Source organism: Hesperophylax consimilis, chromosome 6 (assembly GCF_061612785.1).
Source record: "Hesperophylax consimilis isolate HC1 chromosome 6, BYU_Hcon_1.0, whole genome shotgun sequence".
NCBI lineage: Eukaryota > Metazoa > Arthropoda > Insecta > Trichoptera > Limnephilidae > Hesperophylax > Hesperophylax consimilis.
This window is the reverse complement of record NC_142841.1, coordinates 21,385,720-21,398,478: the sequence shown is the minus strand read 5'-3', so window position 1 is coordinate 21,398,478 and position 12,759 is coordinate 21,385,720. Positions and strand designations below refer to the sequence as shown.

Genomic DNA, 12,759 nt, shown 5'->3' with positions numbered 1-12,759 from the left:
ACTTCCTGCCTTTAAGTACATTCACTCTATTTTAAAAACGCAATCATTATTTTTATTATTTTCATGTTTTTAAGACAAGCAATCTAGTTCGAACTGTATACGAAATCACGTTTAAATCAACACAACTTTATAACACAATCGCGATTGCACAACACCTGGCGCCCCTGAGGTGGGTTTTTACAAAACGGCGCTCTACAAATTATCCAATTATTATTATTGTCACTATTATTAATTGTTTTCCCACTGAGTCGAACCACTTTCACTTCACACAAACACCTGATCAATAATCTTTCACTTTAATTCAATATTCCGCAATATTCTCTAATACCATTTGAATTCAATAATTAACTGTAACTTCAAACAACACTTCTGATTTGTATCCCTTTCTCGGGGCTGTCAATGCACCCAAGTTCAAAACTCGACTGTCCCTCCGGTCTCTCCTCTCCCGTGGGAATCTGTTTACTCCAGGCCTGTCTGTCCATAAATCTTCCGTCGTTGTCTAAACAAAAAAATTTTTTTTGAGCACGTTCGTTTATTATTTATCGTTTGTTTTTGTGGATATCCAAAACATCACACCTGTAACGTCTTGTATTTTTGTATGTTGTTACTTTACATTCAAGTTTTACTTTAATATTGCAATCGCGGATTAAAAGTCAATAAACCGCAATTAACGCAATCATGGACGACAGGTGAGAGATAAAAAGATCAGTGAATGCGTATAACGCTCATGATAATGAATATGAACATTTCAGGTTCATATTGAAAAAAAAGAAAAACAGTCACAAAGTGTTGGGTTTTGTCATTAAAAATCCAATGGAAATGACCAATCTTGCAGTAATAAGGCTGTTCTATTTTAGCTTAGTGCGTAGCATTCTTTAGAGTGGATCTCAGGTATGGGGGCCAGAGGACATGGTCAAGAAAAAAAATTACATATACAACATCATTTTTCTCAGGGTTGCTGGGTTACTGCAGCCTTAGTTCCAGGAGAAATGTCTCATTATTGTTGAGTGCTTATAAGCTTCTGAACGATTTATTATCAATACCAGACAGATAGGTAATATGTTCCGGATTCACGACACAGGTTTCTGGTTTTTTTCAGGTGCAGAACCAACTTACCAACGCTGATGCCCCAGGGAAGACTTACATACAAGGATAAATAACAGCCTCGCAGGAAATGTGGATATTTTCCAAATGTACTGCAATGAATTTAAGCACGAAGTATTATTTAACCTTTAACTCTGTATACCTACATCCAACCTTATTGTCCCATAAGTAACCATACAGAGGTATTTATTATACAAAATATTCTGTTGTTATTTAAAAAAAAAAATGCAATGTATTGGTTAATATACTGTTTTTGAATATATATATATATATAAACATATAAATAAATAAATCTAATATATAAAAAAAACTAACTCAAACATACTACCGGATACCGTTTCCCATGGAAATTATCGTAAAAATTTTATAGAAGTGTCGCATTGCACCTTTCCTGCAATTAGGTATTACAGTCCACTGCTCTCCGGGGAGTAAAGTCACAACGCAATAAACGTCCAACTAACTGCACCAATAGGAAAGACTTTCTTGAACATTGTTTACTATAGTTGTTGTTTCACCGTTCAATTTATTTATTTCATTTCCCAAAGCGCGGCGCCTAAAACGAAACGAAACATGGGGCAAAAAATAAAATTTATTCGATGAACGTGACTTAAATGTTACCCGTTTTGGAGGAATGCAGAATTTATCGACAGTTCTGAATCAACTAAGTACTTAAAAAAAAACAACATTTCCAGTTCGATTGCGTCTTGAGATGCGATGTTATTCTACGCAACTCATGTGGAATGATATTTTTATAAATAAACGGGTTACGAAAATCCTAAATATTTTTTTATTTCCTCCAATTTCCGTCATTTTAAGCAGAAAATGTTGCTGGAAGGTGGATTAAATCTTTACTCTGCTACTACTTGTCAAACATTTAAGGATTGATGGTGGTTACATACAGCAGTGTTCCGCAAAGTGTGCTCCGCGGCACACTGGTGTGCCGTGGCCATTTGTAAGTGTGCCGCGAGTCCCGCGTCACTTCTCACAAAGTGCTCTGTAAATCGGTCTTTACTTTTCTGTGCGGCGCGGCGGCCGGAGGTGGCTTTGATAGTGAAACACTTGGAGCTGTTAGCAGAAAAAATGAACTCATATTTTCCTAAGTGTGACCTGCAACCTATGGACTGGGTAAGAAATCCATTTTCGGAAAGCATTTCCTTTGGACATTTACCAATAAACGAGCAGGAATAAATCAGATTCATGGAGCTTAAAACTGATCGGACACTAAAATTAAAATTTTCTGAAACAGAGTTAGCATATTTTTGGCTCCACGTAAAAAATGAGTATCCACTCCTGTCAAAGCGAGCTATTGCAATTCTATTACCATTTGCTACGACCTATTTATGCGAATTGGGGTTTTCAACTCTCACAACGATAAAGTCAAAAAAAAGAGAACGCCTGAGGACGATCGACGAAGAGATGCGAGCAGCGTTATCAACGATTGTTCCAAATTTTGATCGTCTGTGTTCAGTTAAACAGGCCCACATTTCGCATTAAACATCTTTTCATGTTATATTGATTTTAATAATAAATATTAATAAAATATTGTTTTTGGTAAATTTTGGTTCGGAGTGGCCACGCTTATTATGAATAATTTTTAGAAAAAAACTTTAGATATGCCGTACTTACTATAAAAGGAAACTTTTTGGCTTGGTGGCGACGGAAAAAGAAGCATTTTAATTATCAATTGCGTAAAATTAAAATTCACTTCTCGAACCGATTCGGTGACAGTTCGCGGTCATTCTGTCACTGTTATGTGATACATATCAATCATAATTACACAAACCCGGCTAGACAAACCCTGCTTTGCCAAACAAACCATTCAAAACCTGGGATATTTTTTTTAAATTATGATGACATGCAGCTTTCGTAGTTTAACCTCAAAGTTCGCCGTTATTCGTAATAAGCCTAGCCAATCCTATCCAAAATTTACCTTGTTTTTTTTTTCTTTGGTGTACCGTTAAAATTTATTGATTAGTTAGGTGTACCGTGAACATAAAAAGTTTGCGGAACACTGACATACAGGGTGTAAAAGCACGTAATCGTAAGACTTAAACAAGTGATTCCTTAGTATTTTTAAATAGAGATATTTTTTACAATAAAAAAACTAAAATAAACTTATCACATCACACGTCGTCACTGAGTACAACCTAGAGCATCACGTGGTATATACTCCATCTCAATTAGGTAGCAACGTACAGACGGGACAGAATGCGTATCACGTGATCCGTTGTAACGGGTACAGTGTTATCAGTGGCGACAGGTGTTGGAAGAATATTTTGAATCGTTTTGAATTGAGAAAAAAATCATTCAATAGCAAAATGACATCTACATTTTTACTCCAAATATGCTCAGGAATCACTGGTTTAAAGTCTTACGGGTACGTGTTGATTTACCTTGTATTACTTATTTGTTTGTCATACATAATCTCTAAAGTGAAAAATAAGTTTTAGCCGTAGCAAATTAATATTAAATAAACAAAAAGCAAAATTAATATTTTTTGTAATTTAAAATGTCGCAATCTGTGGAAAGGGTTAAAATTTACGAGGAAAACAAATTCCTAGGATGAAAAGAAGACACAAAAATTACTTAAAATATTTTTCGGAATTAAATAAATTTGTAAATAATAACGATATCTCAAAAAAATGAAGGTGTGATGCTTCATTTAAATTGTGGGGGAAGCAACTATGTTGGTTTAATTAAAGCTCTTGTACTTTTTCAAGTCGATAGTCCTTTGTCCATAGTACAGGTTCATTGTTATAGGGTAAAAGGTCGACAGGGTCCGAAAAACATACAAATTTAGTTGTTGAACGTTTTGAGCATATCCGACCTTTTAAGAGGTCCAAAATCGGTGAGCGTTAACGTAGGACAACCTTTTTTTCATTTTGTAGATTCTTAAACAAAAAGGCCTCAAACTTCTTCATGCATAACTAACATTTGTGAAAATAGGTAACATCTAACCATTGAGAGAGAGATAAACATTTGTCTGTTTCCTTTATATTTGGTTGAAAGAATCTTTTCATGTAATCTACGAATTACAATCTTCATAGAAAGTTTAATGTAATTATTACTAACAATATAAAAATCGTATATCTTAAATTTAATCGTATGGCCGAAAAACTGTTCATTTGTCTCAGTTTATTCTCAAAAGTAAGCATGACGAAACTCTTAAAAAAACACTAAAACCAACATAGAAGACAAATAAAATAGAAGTAAATAAGTTTTGTCCGCCTCAGCACAGGACTCCCTAGTGAGGAGTAATAATAAACACCAACTCTATAATTTAATTCACCATTTTATTTTGTAAGTACAATGTACTGTAACTTATGCGGTCGCTAAAATAAAAAAGGTTTCCAGTTCGTATTTTCTTGGTCGAACAACTATGATGATTATAAAAATATAAGTTAGCCAAGTGTTTATTCTTATCAACTTAATCACTCAACCCTTACCTATGTCGAAGAAACCAATGACCTGGACATCATTTTAAACTCTAAATTATACTTTATATCCCATATAAACGCAATTAACCCTAAGTCAGTCATCGGCCTTTACGAAGCTCACTTACACCTTCCCTGGCTTCACAGGCCGCCTGCGCCCGATTGCATCACAATTTCGAAGGTGACTTTTTTAAGGATATTTTTATTTGCAGTTGTTTATTATACTCAATTATGCCTGTTCTGTATTGAGTTTATCAGTATCTTGAGAAATAAGTGCTGTATTGGACCCTGGCCTTTCAGGCAGAGTGCACCCGATTGAATTATAATTTCAGTTTTAGGCATTTTATATACATATGTTTCTACCGAAATGCCTAGAAAAAATGATCTCTCTCAACGCAGTGATGTTGATTATATGGTGAAGTTTCTTCTCGATGATGATGCTTCTGAAAATCTAGCTTTGGTTGAAGATTTAGGCGATGAGAGCGACATCGGAGAACTAACTCGGCCAAGTCTGAATACAAGTGGAATGCCGATTCAGTTGCAAACTCGCTTCAAAAAAAAAACACATCCCTACAACACCTCCCAAAAGGCAAAAGTGTAGAATATGCGTGTTTGAATCAGGTTGTCATCAACCGATCTGTTTACTCCACGTAAACGCGCTGTGCCAAACTGGTTTTTCGGCTGCTGATTTGGGAGCCTCATCGTCCGTATCTGGCTACGGCTGCAGTCAGTAGAGACTACCACCTACCTTACCTTTAAATTTTTATTACTTTAAAACTTTTATTACTTTTTCGGATCTCACTTTGACCAATTATTTTGAACACTGTTTTTGGAAAATTGTTTATTTTGATTATTTATGTTTATGGTTGGTAATGTTAAATAAACTGGTTATTTTGTGTTATATTTGATTTAATTACTATCTATAGATCCTAATAAAGACTACCTGACAAGTATTTTGAATTAGAATTAATATAGTGGAAGGTGGGGGCTAAAAATATATGGGTGGCCTCTCAGGCAGGGTGCGCCCGATTTCGGTTCGAACATAGGTGCGCCTGACAGAGGGTTAATAATAAATTAATGAAAATGCTTCGTTTTATTTTTCGAAATTCTAAAGGCTTTAGGAATAATTACACCTTTGAAAATTTTTGTACACATCTTGAGTTCGAAGTCATGTCTCATATATTTCCTCAAGTTGGTCCTCCCATTTTAATATACATTCAGTTTCAATCGAAAAAATTCAACATAAATTCTTAAAACATATTAATTTTAAGCTCGGTATTTCCTTTGAAAGCATTAACTATAATTATTTTATGAAAGAATAAAATTTGTTAAAACTCTCAGATCGAAGAATTATATCCGACTTCATTTTTATGTTCAAAATTATAAATGGTACAGCGTTGGTTTAATCAACCTCATTGATTTTCATGTACCCACGAGGGCTACTTGTTTTAAAATCCTGTTTAAATGAAGCAATATCAGGACTTAGCATTTTAAACACTCGCTTGTACCTAGATTACATAAAATTTTTAATAGGTTCCCCAAAGTGGCGGATCTATTTAACTGTACGGAAAGTAGTTACAAGAAGGCTATATTTTCTATCAATATTAATTTAACCTTAGTCCACTTTTACTTTTATATTATACTTCGTTATACTTGTGTCTCTTACTTTTACGTCCTTCTGGAATTCGTATTAATTTTATACTTTATTTTGTCATTTTACATACGTTTAAACAGTTATAAAATTAATTGTTATCTTAAAAATATATATTTCTATTTTATTGATCATGCTTTTATAATGCAATTATTGTTTATGACGTGCAATTATTGTTTATGGTATATTTATACCGTGGATATTAAATAAATAGACATGGGCTTGAGAAAAAATAGGACGTGACGTAAAAAGATAATTCCGATTATTATATATTGTATTTTTTTCCTCCCCCTCCTAACCCAACCCAAATTTTTTTGACCTAGGAAAAAAATTGAAAAAGTCGCACCATCAAAGAAACTCTCCTACCGAGCGACTGTAAAGTGTTTTCGTTTAACAATGGAGCTATGCCATTTATAAAAGCTGCTAAGGGTGTTTCATCAGTTTTAACTCCTACGCTGGAAAGCTTGTTAAATCCAGTCATAAAAAGCTTCCAATGTTTACTTTTAACTTGAAAGAAAGTCTACCCATTTAAAAAATGTTAATTGTCGACGGGGGAACACTCTGAACAAATAATATGATAAAAAGTTTTTTTTTATAATTTTGACACATTTGTGCGTGAAAACGAACGATTTTTGTCAAGTGAATAAAAAACAGGAAAATACTGCGAGAAGTGAAAACACAAACCAACTTATTTTATCGTTTGTAAAGAATCATGTCGATGCATTGCACTGGTTGACAATTAACAAAAATAAATTTCGGTCTTAGCCAACATTCTTTTCTTCAATAACACTTAATAATATCTGTAATGACAATATTCTGACTGTTGATATACCTCAAATTACGAATTGGATTTACTAATTTTATTTATTAATGATCTTGCCTATTCGCTTCAATATATTTGTTTGCTATACGCCGATGACATTAAATTACAATATTTATTGTATTAATAGTTATTTTAATGTAATTTAATTAAATATAATATATTTATTGGTAAATATAAATTAAAATGGATCTGAACCAATTGAATTTGATTATGGCGGTAAACCCATGGTGTAACTTTAGACAAACCAATCTCAATCAGACATCTAGAAATCAACTTATACACTAAACTTATGTTCCGTTTACACACTAAAGAAATGGTGTACAGGCAAATAAATTACTTTATTTTAGAACTAACTCTCTAACTAACCATCACGCCGTTTTCCCCGCAGGGGTAAGCAGAGAGGACGAACCGCAAAACTTCTCGGTCTTAACTAGAGTTACGAAATCATTCAAAATCCCGAGAGCTTTAAATGTGTATGTATATTATGTAACCCTGGTAGCACACTAGATCACGGTTATGTTTACTTGAGGGCACCGATCTGGGATGAAAATGATTGCAATGAAAGATTAAAATACCTCAATCTTAAAAGTTTTAACTAATAGGCTTAAAAAACAGTAATGTGTGGTTTAAACAGAGTAGTAACAATATAATTGAATAAGAACTAATGTCTAAAATAAATTTTTATGTAAAACCAGACCACAAAGAAAATATGTGAAATATTTAACAGCAACATAGTATTGTCCTAGTACTATCTTCAACTGTCTCAGTAAATAAATTTAAAAAATCATTTTTTATGCCATTATCTTCCTGCAACTTCTTCTTCTTCTAGTATCGCACTCAAATGAATGAACTGAACGTTAGTTTCTGCGGCATTCACCCAGCTACTTACACATCGCAGAGTTTTTAGTCAATGAGAATGGAAATACGGAAAACAGATATGTAGTAGGCTGGGCGTTGCGACGCAATGACGATTGAATCCGCCTAAAGGGACGCTATCGTCATCTGCGAATAAATGATTATCAGCATGCTGTAGCGAGCAGGTAGGTCAGAATCGTCTTACTACGGACATTTACTCAAGTTCTTGGTTAAGGCTTGTTATTTGTCACACATGGTTTGTTACAAATAAGTTACGAAATGCATTTTTCTATTTTCATTAATTTTTAGCGCGGAAATTTTTAAAAACTAATTTTTGAGATTTCATGTATTTTGTGATTTTAAAATTTTGTTAGCTTCACTATTAATTCAATTTTTAAATTATTTATTAATTAACAATTTACTAAGTTATTTTTAATGGGTACTTTGACCCACTACCTCTTTCAAGTGAATGAACTTCGTCTACGAAATTTACTAGCTGATAAGAGTTCCCCAACGAATTCACTTGAGCTGCTATCGAGATGAAATACGAATAAGCTTCCAGCCTTACGGTCAGACCTAAAAGATAATATGTAATATATACACGCTAGACTGCTGAGAATATTGATTATACAATACGCGCCATCCAGTATATACAAGCCTTATTCCAGAGATTCACAATTCAAAGATCCGTCCAGCGCATAAAGAACGAATTAGATTAAACGTCAAGTTGCCTTCTTTGTATACATTGAAAACGATTGTCAAAGGCACCAACTTTGACAGAATAAATAAACATACACCAGGATACTAGTGTTTTGAGGAATTACGAGACTTACAATAACGGCATGTTGGTTCTTGTTTTCAAAAAGTCAAAAATTAAGTACTCTAAAATGGTAATTTCAATTTTCAAAATTTACAATATTCTTGTACGTCATGCTTTGATCCATATCTGCGATATTTTTTGAGTAAATAAAATAATTTCCGACTTCTCCGAATAATCTTTTTTTGAAGTGGACTTGATTATGCTTCTCTACACAAAGGTTCGCTAAAATAATCCTTATTATTTGGAAGTAAATTTAAAAAAAAATTAAACCCAGAAAATGGGAGCCATTAAATTCACAAAATGGGTCGTTGGCTTAGATGTGCTTTTTGTATTGCTGTATTATCATTTTTTATCTGGGATATTTTATGATTCCTGATAATAATATGTTTCCCTTGTATAGTTCGGCTGGACTGAAAATGAAATTTCTCGATTAGAATTTAGATTTATGAAGGATAAAGAAAACAATCATTCTTTTCTCTCAACGTTCTCTAAATTGATAATCTTCTGTTGTCAACTCATCTCTTCCTCGAGATGCCTCTAATCCTTTGATCTCCTTTTAGTAGTTTTCTTAGAAAATCTATGATTAAAGTTAAGTACCACTACTAGCCACAGAGAAGTAAATGTTCTAACATTTAGTTCTAGCAATGTTTCCCGTACCTACAACTTGGCCGTTAGTATAGTGTGACGAGGAGATGATAAATAATTTTTCAAATCGTAAATATCATATGTACATCTATGTATTTTCAAATATAATTAGGAATAATATTTTCTGGAACATAGTAGGTTGGTACATACGTAGAAAAACCCTCACTGTTTCACGGTTAAAGCATTATTTTAGGTTTTTTCATGCATAGTCGTTTTCCTCTAAACGCTATTTTTCAAATCGATTGATGTACATACAAGGAGTTTTAAAAATAATTACGAATACTATTTAATTCATTCTGAAACATGGTAGGTTGATAGGTACTTATAGTATTCATGTAAATTTCACAAAAAAACCTTCCCTGTCTCCCGGTTTGAGCATGATATACGGTTTTCTCACACATAGCTATTAACATACAATATATTATTTGGGATATTGACGGGGCGAGGCCTTTACTTGCACTGTTATATTATCGCTCAGCTTCATAAAATGTTTTTATCGACGTCATAGAAAAAAAATACGCACACGCCTAAGCGTCTATTATGTTAAGGTGTAAAGAAATTGCAATTATTTACTAAAGTAAATTTGTTTGGGTTGTGTTAACAGTGTCGAACGTTTTATAAAGTGAGTGTGTCTGTGATATCAACAAAAAATCCATATTAACCCATTAGGGCGTAATACAAAATCCTTTAGGTGTAATAAAAAAAAGTTAAAATTATATAACTATAATTAAAATAATTTTCAATGGAAAAAAATGAACCACTTGTCTTAAAAAAATATTTATTCTGTTTTAAATAAGATATAAATTTTACTTATTTTCGATATAGATCAGCACTACATGCATAGTGGACATTATGATATTTATATAGGAACTCAGGACCGATTCTGTGCAGGCGCAATTGGAGCATTGTTGCCAATGAGACTTGCCAAGGTTAATTTCTTCCTCCTTCTGGATAATAAAGCCAACTAAAGACACCATAGTCCGTTGGAACGGAGAAACTTTGAGAACTAATTAGCCCTCAGGCTTTTGGGAAGATCTCATATGGTCTCATAGAAATCGTTGTAACTCCCTTGCGGTCATGGTGAAAAATATGTTGTAAATGGTGTTAGAAAGAAAAAACATTACGCTTTATATTCATATATAGAAGTTAGCTATAGCATAATAAAAGTGATACCGGAACCGAAAAAAGGATCCGAATACAATTTTATAAAAATTTATGACATTTTTTTATATCAAACAACAAGAGTGAGTGTGCTATTATATTTATAAAACATTTGTCTGATGAAATATATGTTTTTTTTTGCTATCAGTAATTTAAGTTCAGAAAAACGTAAGGTGATTTTTAAACATTTAACGTTTGATTTACAAATTTTAGTATTTCAAAAAGTATATATATTTATTTCTAATAATAAAATTTGAAAGCCTATTTTATCACCTTTCAAAAAACAATTTTCAGATATGTTGAGAAATATTCTATTGGTAGGTTTTTATTTAGAAGCGGAAATATATACAAATTATATTTATACATCTTTCTGACAGTGTGTTTATAAAATATAATGGTCAATTTGCCAGAGGCCTGAGGGGGTAAGGTCAACTGCGAAAGGTAGTAAATTCTTTATATTTAAAAAAAAGGTAAGTAAATTCTCCATTCTTAACTACCTATAACGGAGTCTTATCGAAAAGGTCTATTCCAGATAGAACTTTGAGAAGCAAATTTTAAAACGGGAGGCGTTTTCCATTGATAAAAACAGAAAAATCAAAGCATGAGTTATTTAAAACAATAAGCATATTTACCAATGACGATCCACATGACGATGCTGTTCCCGCTGATGGCGACAAACAGCATGCCGCTGAACAGGCTGATCCAGGCGGCCTGCGCCCAGGGCGGCATGATGGGGGCGGGGGCGGCCGTGGGGCCAGGCGTAGTGAGGGGCGGCGCGGGCTCCGTGGGCCACAGAGCAGCGGCGCTCGAGGGCACGGCGCCGCCCACCACGAACACGCTGCGGTTGAAGTCTAGCTCCCACGAGGATATCAACTGCAAATAAAGGATTATTTTACTAACAAGGAACTGAATACGTCTCTTCCTTCTTACTTAATAATATATTCGCATCGATGGACTAAGGACGGGCTGTTTGAATTTTAACTTTGAAATTTGATGAATTGTTCAAATTCTGCGAATCAACCCGTCCTCAGTTGGTCCTAAATAAAGACCGTCAAAATTCAATTATTTAAATGGATTGTAATATTTAATCATTGAAGACAAAATTAAACTCTCTCGGAAGAAGAATCAGTCTTATCTAGGAATTGAACCAAAACCTCTGCCTTGCTGGGGCAGAGCAATGCCACTCAATTTAATTCTGGTAGAATCTAACACAATGCTATCAACCAAAAAAAATACGCGTGAAAATGTAAGTAGTTTTTAGTTGAAATAAGATACAGTTAAAAATGACGGACATAGATATGGTTGAATTAGCTGACTGGTCAGAACAATGCCCCGGCAAGGCAGAAGACCTGTTTTCAATTCCCATATACGACTGAATCTTTTTCTGTCTTTTCTGTTTCACATTTTTCGTTTGATATCATTGATATATACGTTGTATTGTTATGTTACATTGGTTAATATCTTCTTCAATGTTTAACAAGTATTATTTTACTTTTTTTATATGACACTTCACAAGAACGCCCCTGTCTGTACTGTAAAAAGGCAAGGAAACTATGTTGCCACCCGGTTGGGCAGCATTGTGAGGCGGGTTAAGGTAGGGGCTGTAGTAAAGGAGTTACCGATGCGGGTCTTGTAGAGGCCCGGATTATAAAAGAGGATAAACAGATACCGGCAGCTCGTTCCACATAATATCAAAAACGGGGATCAATGCTGCAAGCTCCTTAAAGCAGGCCCCATTAAAATACCCACGTAACAGATTCAGCATGGCCACATTGCGTATGTGCATTAGATATGGCAATCGGTCTGTTAACATTCGATTTTCAATCAAGTAGGTTTATGAAGTATTCTGGGGCCCCAGCCCAGACGTGGCCCCCAAATTCAATTTTTAGGCGTGTTGAGCCGGTCTGATATACTTACTACAAGCATTTCAATGGAGTCTTTTTTGGGAAGAGTGCTTCCATAAAATTACACTAGCCAGTCATTGATCTCACCCTTTCCCGAAATCAGATGCCCTTGGGTTTTAGAGACGTTGAAACTGACCAAGTTAGCCTTACCAGAGGCACGAACCGAGGTGATGGTCAACTTTTTGTCTCAAAACTTCCCGAGCTTTTCGGACATCATAAGTGGGCTTGTCAATAAGATAACCCTCTTGATCCTCTCTCGGTATTGTCATCAGAGAGCAATGAATCCGTGCACATTCAACGAGATCGGTGATGTGCAACAAAAACAGCATTGGCGGTAGGACAGATACTTTTGAAACCCCCGC

At 34.3% G+C, this 12,759-nt stretch overlaps 2 protein-coding genes across 2 annotated transcripts in view; one reads left to right on the top strand and one right to left on the bottom strand.

Annotated features, from left to right (window-relative positions):
• Window positions 1–11,240, bottom strand: part of TkR86C (Tachykinin-like receptor at 86C) — a 521,539-nt gene extending 510,299 nt beyond the window's left edge. Inside the window, exon 1 of the mRNA XM_089632445.1 lies at window positions 11,126–11,240. Within this exon, the coding sequence (XP_089488571.1) occupies window positions 11,126–11,222 (97 nt within the window). The 5' untranslated portion in view covers window positions 11,223–11,240. The remainder of the gene's footprint in view (window positions 1–11,125) is intronic.
• The window catches only part of LOC149423059 (uncharacterized), a 44,109-nt gene continuing 42,573 nt past the window's right edge, over window positions 11,224–12,759 (top strand). Inside the window, exon 1 of the mRNA XM_089633040.1 lies at window positions 11,224–11,368. Within this exon, the coding sequence (XP_089489166.1) occupies window positions 11,224–11,368 (145 nt within the window). The remainder of the gene's footprint in view (window positions 11,369–12,759) is intronic.